The sequence below is a fragment of the Colias croceus genome, chromosome 10 (genome assembly GCF_905220415.1).
Source record: "Colias croceus chromosome 10, ilColCroc2.1".
Classification (NCBI taxonomy): domain Eukaryota; kingdom Metazoa; phylum Arthropoda; class Insecta; order Lepidoptera; family Pieridae; genus Colias; species Colias croceus.
In genome coordinates this window covers 422,349-436,844 of record NC_059546.1, presented here as the reverse complement: position 1 = coordinate 436,844, position 14,496 = coordinate 422,349, and the positions used below count along the sequence as shown (strand labels likewise).

Below are 14,496 nucleotides of genomic sequence, written 5' to 3'. Positions count from 1 at the left end.
AATATGGTTAAAAATTACCTACAATTGAATTTTATTGAGAAGTGTCAATGACTTCCACTGACCGCTGACGAGATTTCAGAATGACTGTCAGTTTATATGTTCTGACTTTAATGGTGCATTTACACATTACGTTTTCGCTATTCGTCTCGTGACTTCTAGAAACATTCTTCGAACATTCTTAAACGAGTGTCAAACTGTAGGTACTGTACATTCGCATAACTTAAAATGAAATCAAATTGTATAGATTCGCTTCCAAGCAGATAGACGTGAAACCAAAATTAAATCAATTTGAGAACGATTGCTTTTGCGATGGACGATGGTTTCGTCGATACGTTAAGGCAGTCGGTCTTTATTTATTATTATTTATTATTTTACACTTAATTAATTGTACAAATAGGAAACCTTAGAATTAATTACATCTAAAAACAGAGTACAATTAACTTGGCGGCCTTAACACGAAATCGTGAATCTCAAGTAAAAGCTATTGCACTATTTACACATTTGTGTTCGTTATCCGCCTCACTATTCGCACGAGAGTGTAAATGCACCATTAGGTTTTATACTCACCGCAATTTTTCACTAATTAGTCTGTTGACATTGTATCATTAACCATCCTGGAGGATCATCATAATAAATATTCAGAATATTTTTTAAAAAGCAATGACTCACTGACCGTTATAATTCAATTCGAAATTAAACCTGGCGAGTCCAATAACCTTCAACACTTTATATAATAATTATTGACTATAAGTAAAAAATATTGATGAAATTAAAAATCGTGGTTTTATTAATATTCTCACTTACCTAGTACCTAACACTTTACGTTTTATCACTATTCAATGTGTTAAGTTTGAGTTTACTGTAAGAAGATGATTTCCTATCCTCTATTACTTACGATTTCTAGCAAATAGTTATATAGATTTTAACTGGTGAAAGAATTTTAAAATCAGCTTTATTATATTATAGATTTCGAGTTTATCAAACAAACGAAAAATATACAATGACTTTGGAAAGCTTTTCGCTTGGAAGGTCATGTTTCTATATTGTACAATGTTCTCTCGTTCGTGTAAATTCTGGAAAGATCTACAAATTTATAGGATAAGTGTATTATAGGTTCTAAAGAAGTATATACATGTTATTCTTAGCTGTTATTATCATCTATAACCACTTCAATGTAATACATATTAGAGAATTTATCGTATGTGATTCTTGAGCTTCCTTGAATAAATCTACGAGTACTTAGATAGACTTATCTATACTTAATATTATAAAGCTGAATAGTTTGTTTGTTTGTTGAACGCGCTAATCTCAGGAATTACTGGTCCGAATTTAAAAATTCTTTCGGTGTTAGATATAGCCCATTTATCGAGGAAGGCTATAGGCTACCTACAGGAGCGAAGTCACGCGTGTGATGTTATGTTTATTTTTTGAGCTTTTTATGCAGTTTTGTTTTAATTTTTAATGTACTTTTATTTGTAAATCTATTTTTATAACATTGACATAAAAAGGTAATGATAAAAAATTAATGTCACATACAAAATATTACATGGTACTTAACTAATTCAATTTTCATATGCATTTACATCAAACTAAAATAGAGCTAGAGAAAGAGCATTCCTTTGTGATCTTTTATTGTAACGAAAACGAAAACTCGTATTCAGTGTTGTTCAGTATTAGAACATTGCAGAAATTGCAGAATCGAACGCACGAAAGAATGCTCTACGCGTGTTTACACTAAAAGAATTTGACATAGTGGGGTTAGAATGAGCATTCGCTCCTTTGATGTAAATGCACCGTAACGGTTTAATTCGTTCCATTTCATATAGTATAACAGACAAAGACACGGACAGAAGCTATACCATAGAAACTCGTGTAATTAAATTCATTAATAATCACTTCGATACAAAGTAAAGCTTATTTAATTATGTTTAACGTATTTTAAATAACATTGTTCAAGTAGTTATGTATTTAACAGTTTAAAATAGTTTGAAAAATTAAATTATTGCTAAAAAGTATATGGGAAATAATGCAAAGAATAACAATTTACCAAAAAAATAAAACAAACTTATTAATTACTAGCTTCCGCCCGCGACTCCGTCCGCGCGGATGTCGGTCTTCGCGACAAATTGAAAAAATAAATAGCAGCGGGTGTTACTGGATCGATTCCAAACCCAAATATGTGATTTACAAATTTTTTTTTGTCTGTCTGTCTGTATGTGAAGACATCTCGTGAAAACTAACGGTTCGATTTCGATGAAACTTGGTATAATTATACCTTATTATCCTGGGCGTAAAATAGGATACTTTTTATCCTGGAAAAATACGTGGAAAAAAATCTTAATTTTTCAGTTTTATCCATAGACGTCGTTCTATAGAACCGCGAACACACGTTGCGTTACCCGCAGTGGATTATTTTTTTTATAATATGTCATCATTTATAAGATGTCGTCAGAGTTACTCAAAATAGAGAAAAAAACATATAATAACAATAACATAATTTCATCCACTCGAAGACGGACATCCGCGCGGACGGTTTCGCGGGCGGAAGCTAGTCCATAATAGTGCTATAAGGATTCGCTCTCCATTGTTTGTACATATTTCTGAATATGGCAGCTGCTAAATTCTTAACACCGACGACCCGGATCACAAACACAAACATTTATTTATTCAATTAGACTTATTTTAGATGCACTTTAAATAATTATCGTAGATTTATATCCATACTAATATTATAAATGCGAAAGTAACTCTGTCTGTCTGTCTGTTACTCAAATCACGCCTAAACTACTGAACCAATTTGCATGAAATTTGATATGGAGATATTTTGATACCCGAGAAAGGACATAGGCTACTTTTTATTGCGAAATGTGTACCACGCGCGAAGCCGGGGCGGACCGCTAGTAAATTAAATAAATAGTAAAAAAATACTTTTTATACTTTAAAAATACTTGCCTTAGGCAAGTGTTTTTTACCGTGTTATTTTGATTCACAAACTAAGGTACCCGCGGGTATAATTAAGGTCTAGTTAAGGAAAATTTTTGTAATAAAATGAAAAATACCCAACATAATCAACAAGTTTTATTATTAATCAGTCATGGACTTAAATTACTACTTACTTACTGCCTAGAAAGAAAAAAGTTCAAAAATTCATGCATACATTCATACAAAGTTTCACATTTATACCTAATATTGTATCATCGTTAACCGTTTATTATTTATCTATGTTTTATAATGCATTAGTTTAAACCTATTTATAACTGAGTGCAACAACCTATTCTTTTAAAATTGATTACAAAATGGATATATAATTATTTAAAATGAAATTAGTCTGGATTTGTCTAATTGGTGTTAGGTTGTGTTAAAATAATCTAGAAATAAGAAGAACGAAAGCTTATTTTAAAGTACCTAAATCTTTTCAATAACGACAATTGTTTCTATGATCACATACTACATCAAGTGCATGAGATTAATAAAGATATATTAACATAAATATACAATAATATTATTCTGATTTCTGAGGTTATGTTGTTGACTTAATCCCAGTTCAAGTTGTGAGGTTTGAAAGCGCGAACGTTCATAATTTATTTTTAATTGAAGCTCTTATTTATCTGTGGTTACGTTTTGCCGCATTTTTGAAGAGTTTGGCGTAAGTTTTTTCGTTTACAAAAGAATATTATCGTTTGTGACCGAATATTTAAAGTCATATTTATTAAAAAAAAAAATATTTTTAGAACGAGCTTTTCCCAAGCACTATTAAATTCTGAAGTAAGTAAATGCAAGCATTTTATTAAAAATTTAATTCTTTATTTCGGAAATATAATATCATTTATTACTGTTTATGAGCTTAAAATGGGCCTTCATTAAAATGATGCCTCATAAAAAAAAATAGTACCTACCTATTTATTTTGTTTCCAAGACAATTTTTTCACTTATTCCACATATTAATATTTAAATTATGTATTAATTCACTATATTGGCTTCAAGTTCTTTTGTTGACAAGAAGTACCTAGCCTGTTTTCGTATCCACCTATCTTTAGCTACAAATTCATCCTATTCTACATAGCCATGCTCTATTTATGAGTTTTTGAATGATGTTTTAGCGAAATATTGTACAATCAGCATTACTGTGATTATAATAATTAAAAAGTGTGGAGAGGAGTAGACCAGAAATTGAAGATGCTCTTTTAAAATCTTATTCCCAATTTTTACAACATTTTTTCTTAGCATTTTTTAATAATAATGACGTTATTGCAAATTCTACCATTCTCACTACCTATTTATAATATTATTTTATATCCCTTATCCAACTCAGCCTCTGTCTCCCCTTACATGATAATAAGATAAGGAGTCGATAATTTTTCAATATTAATATTAACTGCGATCATGGACTTCATGACCCGACCGATAAATGAAGATAATAATAATAATCAATTAGCGAAAAATAAAGGGATGGTGTTTTTATTTAGTGCAGTTTTATTTTCGAGAACATTGATATTATAATATACTAGTGGTCCGCCCCGGCTAGCCCGTGGTACATATTTCGCAATAAAAGGTAGCCTATGTCCTTTCTCGGGTATCAAAATATCTCCATACCAAATTTAATGCAAATTAGTTCAGTAGTTTAGGCGTGATTGAGTAACAGACAGACAGACAGAGTTACTTTCGCATTTATAATATTATATAGTAAGGATTTATTTGAAGGGTACAAGGATTCGCTTCCAAAGTAGATAGGATGAATGTCGAATGAAATCTACTCCTTGCTATTTACTGTCTCCCGAACCTAACCTAACAGTTTATCGTAGTGCAGAATTTTTTTCACGCCAAAAAATAAGAAATAAAAAAAGTTCATGCACACGTTTCCAAAACACCTTAAAAAGTTTTAAAGTTTCCCCGATGGCTCTTCCGAATTCAATAATTAAGACATTTTCTACAGATAATAATCGGCTCTACAATTTTTGTCTTCCGAACTAATTTTATGACAAAACTTATAATTTTGCTTAAACTTTTTTTGTGTTAATGTGATGCTATGATACCTAGTAATTTTATTCCTGTTAGGTAATCATTGAGTAGTATAGTACTCGTATATTTTTAGGTAAATATTATGTAAATGAAGTAATGAAAGGATCATTGTAACACAACAACAAGATGTCCATACTCACTAGTTTTGAATAGTATGAGTCAACTTGCAATCAAAATTAATAACTAACGCACTGTCCGTCCCTCGGCATCGATCGCGAGCTTTCCGTGGTAGCTTTAAGTACTGTGCGACGAAGTGTTGGAACAATATCCCACCGCCGATTAAACAAGTGTGCTCAAAGTATTCTTTCAAAAAATTGTTCAAAGCCCATTTACTTGATACACAAAGTAAAAAATAGATTTATATTTATTTCGCTCCACACCACACAGACTTAGGGCTGCCACGAGAAATCTTTTCTTTTTCTTATTATGATATTCTCACGTTTTGTTTCTATACACTATCGTTATTTTATACAGTATTAACTTATTTATATATTTATTTTATTCATATCACTTTTATGTATTTGTTTTCTCTTTAATCATATTTTCTATATTTTATTTCTATTATATACACAAATATTATTATTTCATACTATCTACCTATTATTATATTTTATATTTGGTACGCTGAACTTCCTCGAACGGGTCTTGGCAGAATACCAGCGCTATGGTTCAAAGAACTATGGCATTGTGCTAAGCCAAGACCTTTTCAGGGAATATTGCTTTTATTTTTCTTTTTATTTTATGTCAATTTAATTTTAGTTTTTAAGTATATATCTATAATTTTTAAATTGTTTAGTTTTAAGAATTATTGTAATAATTTCCTGAATAAATGATAAATAAATAAATAAATAAAATAAATAAATATTGCATTAGTCTTAAGCTCTGTGTCGGTAAATAAATTAAATATTCACTTATATACCCTGATTTAAATAAACGTCTCAAATTAAACTTATAAGTTAATGAACCTTATACATTGTACTGTTGCGTGATAAAAATGAATTTATTGATATGTGAAGATATTTTAATAACAACAAAAGTTATTTATTTACTCAGTTCGTTCATGATAAGACATAGTAAGTTGTCACCGTAAATGATCATTTTTAAATATTTTTGGATTCGAAATAATTAATAACTTATGTTCTCAGATAATGGCCAATAAAATCAATCCGAATGGCAATCACTGCGAAAAATTTACGAAGAAAAATGGTAAGTACTATTTAGATTATGCATTATAACGTTTTTCAAGACATTTAAATTGGACTAAGTTTGTTCGTATGTCTTACGGTGCATTTACATCGAAAGAGCGAATGCTCATTCTAACCCCACTATGTCAAATTATTTTAGTGTAAACAGGCGTAGAGAATTATTTTGTTGTTCTTAGTGTGTTCGAAAAGATTCTATGCAATGTTCTAAATACGCAACCCTGAATACATAGTATTCGTTTACACTAGACGATCACGAATCATGCTTTTGCTAGACTCTAGCTCTATCTTAATATTAATATATAAATCTCGTGTCACAATGTTTGTCCTCAATGGAGTCCTAAACCACTTAACCGATTATAATAAAATTCGCACACCATGTGTAGTTCGATCCAACTTGAGAGATAAGATAGGTTTTATCCCGGAAATCCCTCGGGAACGCGAACTATGCGGGTTTTCCTTTGAAAACGCGGGCGAAGCCGCGGGCGGAAAGCTAGTGTTATTATATATTTTTTTATGTGCTTAATATTTTATTGTTATTAAATTGATCTATCGAGTTTGATGTTTTCAAAAAATGCCCATTAATTTGGTCTCATCATCACATTTGAAAAATATATTAGAAATACATGTGCATCGAAAAAGTCGAGTTTTGTAATTACTACATTGGTAGATAATATTATAATGCTGAACTATAGATATTATCTTAAATTGTAGAGCATAAAGAAGAAGCAAGCTACTTATTTTATAAGAACTTCCGTATCTGTAATGAGATCCAGAGAAGTGATTATGCTATGTTGCACAAAGCTGAAATAATTTCTACGTATATTCAATGGTCGCAGGAAACACATACCTACATGATGCGTATTGGTCGACAATATTATGATAATATTTTCTAGGTTACAAATTAAACATTATTAAGCTCGTTGAACATGACAAATGCATCATGATTTCAGTTAAAATAGTCGTGTACATTGTCATCGGCTGCATTTTCTTTTCCTTGGCAACAGTATCTTTTTTAGTGGATCCCATACATTTGATGACACGATTTGTGAGTATAATACATAATAGTAAAATTTAGTTTATTTTTTTATTTTTTATGTCTAAATCTTTATAATTATTATCTATAGTATTCTATCTACTACATTGTTCTGCCCTATTATGCATTCCTACAAAAACTTAAAAAAATTGCCGTATCTGTAGAGCCGTTTTCGAGTTTAAAGCTTAAATTATAAAAAGAGGAATTTTATTTAATGTAACAAAGAAACTCTGTAACTACTAAACCGATTTTGATAATGTTATTACCTGACTAAGTATTTCAAGTGGTTCATATTCTTTTCAGCTAACGCGTATATCAATGGGTACAATATTATACAATTTACTAAAACAAGAAGACATGACAGGCGCGCATGTGTACACATATGTCTTCAATATAACAAATGCAGAGGACTTTATAGCAGGAAGAGATAGCAAGCTGAAAGTGGAAGAAGTTGGACCTTTTGTCTATCAGTGAGTGTTGAACTTATGTCTGTTTTCAAAAGAATTCTAGAATATTTTTATTTAAGTTTATCTACTACAAATAAAAATATTATGAATGAAATCTAAGGAAGCGATTTTAAAATACTTGATCGCTTCTTCTACGTTTAAGACACGCCTGGAGATAACAAGGATGGAGTCATAACTATTGTTATGACTCCATCTACAGATTCTATATCAATACGCGTGGTTACTTTCTTATTTACAATAATAATTTGTTATTACCATAGTACTTAGATAACTAGTTTGACCTTTTCATCGTAATGATACGTAGATGATGATAAAATGCAGTTGATGACACCATGAAACAATTATTTTATGAAAATTACCCTTTATGTTTTAAATGAAGAAATTTAAAACTTAAAACATTTTTTTTAATATCTTGCATGATTAGAAAAAGGTTTCCTCTCATTTTTGTCATAATATTCTGTAATCTAGGCTAAATTAAAAATACTCTTATTCATAAACGACCAAGAATCGATAAAGAAGGATTCACTTTTAATTTCAGAGAATACCGCACCAACACCAACTTCGAGCTTCACGAAGAGACGGGAACAATGAGCTACACCCCCAAAGTGTACGCCCGTTTTATCCCCGAGCTGTCGATAGCTCACCCCTCTAGTGTTAACCTTACTATGCCCAATATTGCTATGCTGGTATGTATCTTCGAAATAAATTGCCATAATTGGTTTTGACTGGGCTTTATTATCTTATACCGGTTTTCTACCTCTACTTAATAATCTAATCTAATTAATAAAAAAGCAATTACAATTAAAATATAAATGAATGATTAACATAATATTTCGTATAGACCGAACTTTTGTTCCCTAAATTGTATAAATACGGCAAATAGCTAGTTTCTCCGGAAGGCTTTTGATAGAGTCAATAACGATATTTGGCTGTCGAAGCTATATTATACTAAAGGGCAATACGCCCTGGGTCTGTTTCTGTTCCATGCATGCTGCTGCAGCATATTATTTGTGTGACCGTCAATAGTTCGACTCGGTCTCTATAAGTCTATCAAACTACTTACGGAGTTAGTCAAGGTTCTATGCTGGGGCCCCACATATATTTTTTTTGTTACTTATACAATCTATGTTATGTATTCTGTGTTAAAACTAGTATGAATCTATAATTAATTTGATCATGTAATTGGCGTTAAGTCATTTAAATTTTTATGATAATAAATATGATCACCATCAATTTGCGTTCCTCAGCATAATGTAATCGAATTATGTATGATATTGCATACCAGTATAATAATGTCTTAATTACTGCTTTTCATTTTTTTATAATAAAGAGTAAGAAACAACATGTCAATTTTATTACTTAAAATTAAATCACCATTCCAATCAAAATCTTTAAATACACTCGATAGTGGATAATATGTATTACTTATAACTAAAGTGTTATTTTATCGACACGGTCTAATTATGAAAACAACTCAACCTACACTTGACAGTATATACTTATAACTTTAAAAATTAAAATACTTGGTTAAAATATTTAATGATGAATCTTTATGAATACCTAGTTATTTAGATACCTTTACGCTAAAATTTACACAATTTTTCCCTAAAACGCAAAACCTAAGCCTCACTCAAGATTCTTGTCTCCAGACTATAACATCACTAGCTTCCTCGTACCCATACTGGACTCGTCTGGCCTACAACCTGATGGTCAAGCAGCTGCGCACCACCTCTGTGATGAAGGTGGACGCAGAGCGTTTCCTCTGGGGGTACGATGAGCCGCTTATTGCTATGGCACATAATATTCTGCCTGGCTGGATCGACTTTGAACGGATGGGCGTGTTGGATCGAGTGAGTACCATGTCATGTAATACTAATGGAAAGTAGAAAAATGTCTTGATGTTCTGTGCATAAATGAAAATGAAAATAAGAATAAAGAAGTACAATTTGATTGAGGTTTAATAACTCAGGCCCCCGGAACCAACACAATAGAAAATCTATTGTGTCGTGGACCGATCGGGCCACTTGGGGCTCAATGGGTTAAATCGATTTTACCTACACACTCGTCGATGTTCAGGTCTAACAGAATTTCTAATGCTCCTTTTAATATTATAATTTCCAGCTGTATAACTCCGGAGATATGACATTCGAGCTGGGGGCGACCAATAATGACAAATTCCGGATCAAATCATACAATGGAGGAAAAGGGATCGATGCTCTTGGCTATAGCAACAAACAGTACGTTGAAAATGTTCTTATTACTTTTCTGATTTCCTGATACATGATTAGAAACGTAATTGCAATTGCATTTTTTTTCTCACAATTGAAAGTTTATACTTACTGGATCCATTTAGCTGTTTTTAAGTGAAGGAGTTACAAACATTACAAACATCGTCAAAAACTTTTACGAAGCATCAGGTGTAACATTAACTTAGTATACCTACTACTAATCACTGTCCATTACTGCTTTTAAAGTTATTTGTACACTTTACAGAAGTCGCTGTAACACGTTTGAAGACACTTACGAAGGTATCGCTTATCCCTCAGACCTGACGAAGGAGAGGCCACTGCGCGTCTTCAGAAACGTCTTCTGTCGAATACTAGATCTAGAATACCAAGGCACCAAGACCATGAATTTTGGCCCTGAAGTTTTTAGATATTCGTTTAGCAAAAAAGTCTTCTCTAATACAACAGAAAACAAATGTTTGTGTCCTGATAACAACTGTGTTGATGGGATAACGGATTTGTCACCATGTTTCTTTGGTAAGGTATACGTAGAACGAATGAATTTCAAGATTGTTTTAAACGTAATTAAGCATGATAATATACTAGAATTAGTTAGTAGGCAATACACTAGATTTATCATGTTTTGGAATTTTTTATAGAAATAGTTTTGTAACATTTACAATTTATCTAAACATTTTGATACAAGTATATAAGTAGATTATCTAGCTTTTTTATCATTCATTCCTCACGTTTAAAAATTTACGCCAAAAACTCTATTGAATCCCGGAAACTAAAAGCTTTCATTATTTTCGTTACAGGTCTAAGCGTAGCGTTATCTAATGCTCATTATTTACACGGAGATCCTAAAATTTATGAACGTATCGAGGGAATAGCTCCAGACGAAGCAAAACATGGCAGCGAGTTTCTGGTTGATCCTGTGAGTTGTTTTAGTGGATTTTGAAACTTTTCGTTGATTAATCATTAAAGTAAACGCTACAGGGCAAAATTAAAAAAAACACACTAACGTGAAATAACCCACGCTAGGATTAGTTATATTAAATATTTAACAGGAAGGAAATAAATCTATTTACCTAAAAAATTTAATAAGACTCATGTAATTTTTTGTAGAAACTTGGCGCAGTTCTGGACACACGGTTCACACTTCAACTCAGCTTGGTTTTAAAGGATATAAGCTTCAACCCAATCGCTAAACCTTTCTCCAAAATGATCATACCAGTGACTTACTTTAAAATTGTGAGTGAATTTAGTATTAAGACCATAATATAGTATCCTCAAAAGTCAAAACTAAAAACATAAGTTTACTTTGAAGACGAGATCCTCATAGATAAAACATCTTCAACTACGTGATTTTTTTTTTTAATTTCTATCCCATCAGCTATATGCTATTTTGATAATAAATTTCTTCTTAATATTATCGCTGAGGACCATACCAATTTTTTATCATGTCTTACTCGCTCTCATCTGTAATTGCAATTGTAGGTCCATATTTTCTTTTGTATACTAATAAAAATAATCACAATATTTCAGGTGCAGCCCGAATTACCACAGGAGACCGTAACTAATTTCTGGATCATATACATCCTCGCTCCCTACATCATGCATACTATAGAAATTATTTTATTCGCCACAGGCATAGTATTAATAACCCTTTCAGCTAGATTGTATCACTCTTCAGTTTTCGAACAAAATAATATGAATAGAAATATTAGCCAATCGGAACCTTTGGTAGATCAGAAATACAATCCTTTGAGAAGATCTTGTGAAAAAATTCAATGCTTAGATTCTAGGTAGCAATGACTTTGAATATTGGATAATTCATTAGATGTATTTTGGTTGACTATGTGCATGATTTAAGTATTAAACTACTTACATGTAGTGAAAAGTATATGATTGCATTTTTAATCGTAAAATTGTTAAGTAGCTAATGTTTGGTTTGGTGTCTGTTTGAGACTAAATTTTCTGTATCTTTTTACACGTATAAGATGGATAAGTAAACCTTTTATAGACACATAATTATGTAAAACAAAATTAAAATAGATCTTATTATAGTTTATTATTGTGTGTGTGTGCATCTGCAACTAGTAATATTAAGGGCCGATTTTTCAATCCTTGGTTAAAACTTAAGTGGTGAATAACGTATAAAACTACCATTTCAAAAATGTATTCTAATTACCTGTATTTAACAGTTTACAAGTGGCATTTTAATATTATCGTGTAAAACTCTTGCACGGATAACCAATGATTGAAAAATAGGCCCTTAATATTACTAGTTGCAGATGCACACACACACACACACAATAATAAACTATAATAAGATCTATTTTAATTAGTAGTTGGTAAAATAAATTTGCTCAATTAAAAATGTGAGAGTTATGTATTTTTTAAGAATATTTAGGTAAGGACCTAAAATAATTTGTATAAATGTCGTGGCCATGTCGTAGATTTGCTCATTTCATGAAATGGCCAACATAGTTTGATCAGATCGTTAAATCGTCAACATTTCACGATTTGGTCATCGACATTTGGCCATGATCGTATAAAATATAGGTTAGGTTAGGTTAGACTTTAATAAGCAACGCACGAGCCGAGCGAGCAAAGCGAGCGTACCGCGGCAGCGGCCGGCGAGTGCCAGAAGCGAATCGCCTTTTAAAAAATAAACAAAAATGGTCGCATTTCTTGAAATGGCCATCCACGTGTGGCCAGATCGTCGATCTGGCCAAATGTTGATGACCAAATCGTGAAACGTTGACGATTTAACGATCTGGCCAAACTAAATTGGCCATTTCATGAAATCAGCATATCTACGATATGGCCACGACATAAATACTGTATTTTTAGGCTTAAAATGAAATGAACTGAATAAAATTACAAAAGTTTGTATTATTTACACTTGTTTAAACAAAAACATTGCACTTGTTTAAACAAATCATAAAAAACCGTACAAAATTACAAACAATAGTTTAGGATACCTTCCCCAAAAAGCTTTCATAATAAGCATAATCCGTATCCGAATCCGTGTTAGTATCGGTATCCGTATCAGTATCTGAACTAGTATCACTAAACTCGTAACTTACATAATTGTGCCGTTTTTTATCTGCTTTAATCAAATCCTTTATATCTCCTAGTGGAGGGTGGTTATGCTCCACCGGCTCGTATACCGTTCTTGCTGGTAATATTATAGGCATCTGTTGATAATTCGGCAAAATTGGATAGGTACACGGATTCGTACATATTTGCCCGAAACAACACGGCCCATTTGTTGAATTTGTATTCATTGTTGGTGGCTTCATCAAATCCTGTTATGATTTCATAAACTCCATCATAGATTTCGCAGCGGACTGGTTGTCTACGGGTAGCGAGTTGATACAATAGAGTGAGGTTATAACGAGTAAACTGGACCACATTTTTAAGAAGTATGGCGTATAATGGAATAAACAGCCTAAAATAGGTCACGTAATTCGATTGTTCATTGTTAACTCAATGCTAATTTTGTTTAAGTGCAAATAGCTGTTACATAGATTTGACTTCATATTTCTTAGAACTTTTGATGATAAAAATCCTTCAATGATTTTCTTTGTTCTTTCGATAATTAAGTATGAGAAATTTAGGCATTTACAATGATTGATTATCTTTTTGTTAGTCTCTGTTTAATATTCATTCACTAATTTCAATATTGCATGTGAACATAAAAAAAAAAAATAAAATAAAATAATATTTATTTGCCAAAAGGAAGGTTATTAAAATAAGTACAGATTTCAACAGCGGACCCCGCACTAGGCACAGCCTGTCTCGCGGGGCCATACAACGATTGTACGATGAAAATGGAGTTTCACAAAGGGTCCAACACGTTTAATACAATGCAACTTCGGACATGATACTTGGCTTATTTAAACAATTGTAGTTATAGTATTCTTAGAATCTGTTCTGTTTGCTTATAGTCCTTGGACACTAGAATGCTTAATAGTTTATATTTAATATTGGGTAACGTGTACTGCCGGAAGTTAATAAGTTTACTAAATTTGTTATATAAGAATGGGAACATAAAATTTTGAAAACGTTTGGAAAAGAAACATTTGGTCAATGGGGTCGGTGCTCTTAATAGCCGTGTTGATGTATTTGAGTAAAAATTAGATTTTAAGAGTTTGTTGTGCATTGAGATGATTGCATGTAAAATATAAAGTCCTCGTACATTTAAAACATTAGCATCCCTGTAGAGAGACACTGTAGGATAGAAAGGGGGCTTTCGCAGCATAACTTTTAAAATGGAACGGTGGGCTCTCTCTAGTTTGATAATAAGCGAGGCCGAGGCGGCTCCCCATACAGAAATGCAGTAGGTTATTAATGATTGGCATAATACCTTATATATGGTCATAAGTTGGTGTTTATCGACTTTGGTTCTGAGAGTTTTCATTACATATATCAGGCGTCTTGTTCGAGTTGACATGGCGTTAATATGTTCATTAAAAGTGAGTTTTTCGTCCAGTATAACACCAAGGTATTTTATAGAATCTGACCTGGTAATTTGA

General features: G+C 31.9%; 1 protein-coding gene across 2 annotated transcripts; it reads left to right on the top strand.

Moving 5' to 3' along the window:
- The first annotated feature begins 3,551 nt into the window (after positions 1–3,551).
- Positions 3,552–12,068, top strand: LOC123694977 (scavenger receptor class B member 1-like). Of its 2 annotated transcripts, XM_045640626.1 has the most exons (11): positions 3,552–3,646; positions 6,165–6,225; positions 7,175–7,269; positions 7,561–7,727; positions 8,263–8,410; positions 9,374–9,574; positions 9,846–9,961; positions 10,218–10,486; positions 10,768–10,886; positions 11,078–11,203; positions 11,498–12,068. In XM_045640626.1, exons 2-11 carry the CDS (start codon positions 6,168–6,170, stop codon positions 11,759–11,761), a joined length of 1,563 nt encoding a protein of 520 aa, XP_045496582.1. In that variant the 5' UTR covers positions 3,552–3,646; positions 6,165–6,167; the 3' UTR covers positions 11,762–12,068. The 2 variants fall into 2 exon arrangements, with proteins under 2 accessions (XP_045496582.1, XP_045496583.1); XM_045640627.1 differs by lacking the exon at positions 7,175–7,269.
- The last annotated feature ends 2,428 nt before the right edge of the window (positions 12,069–14,496 follow it).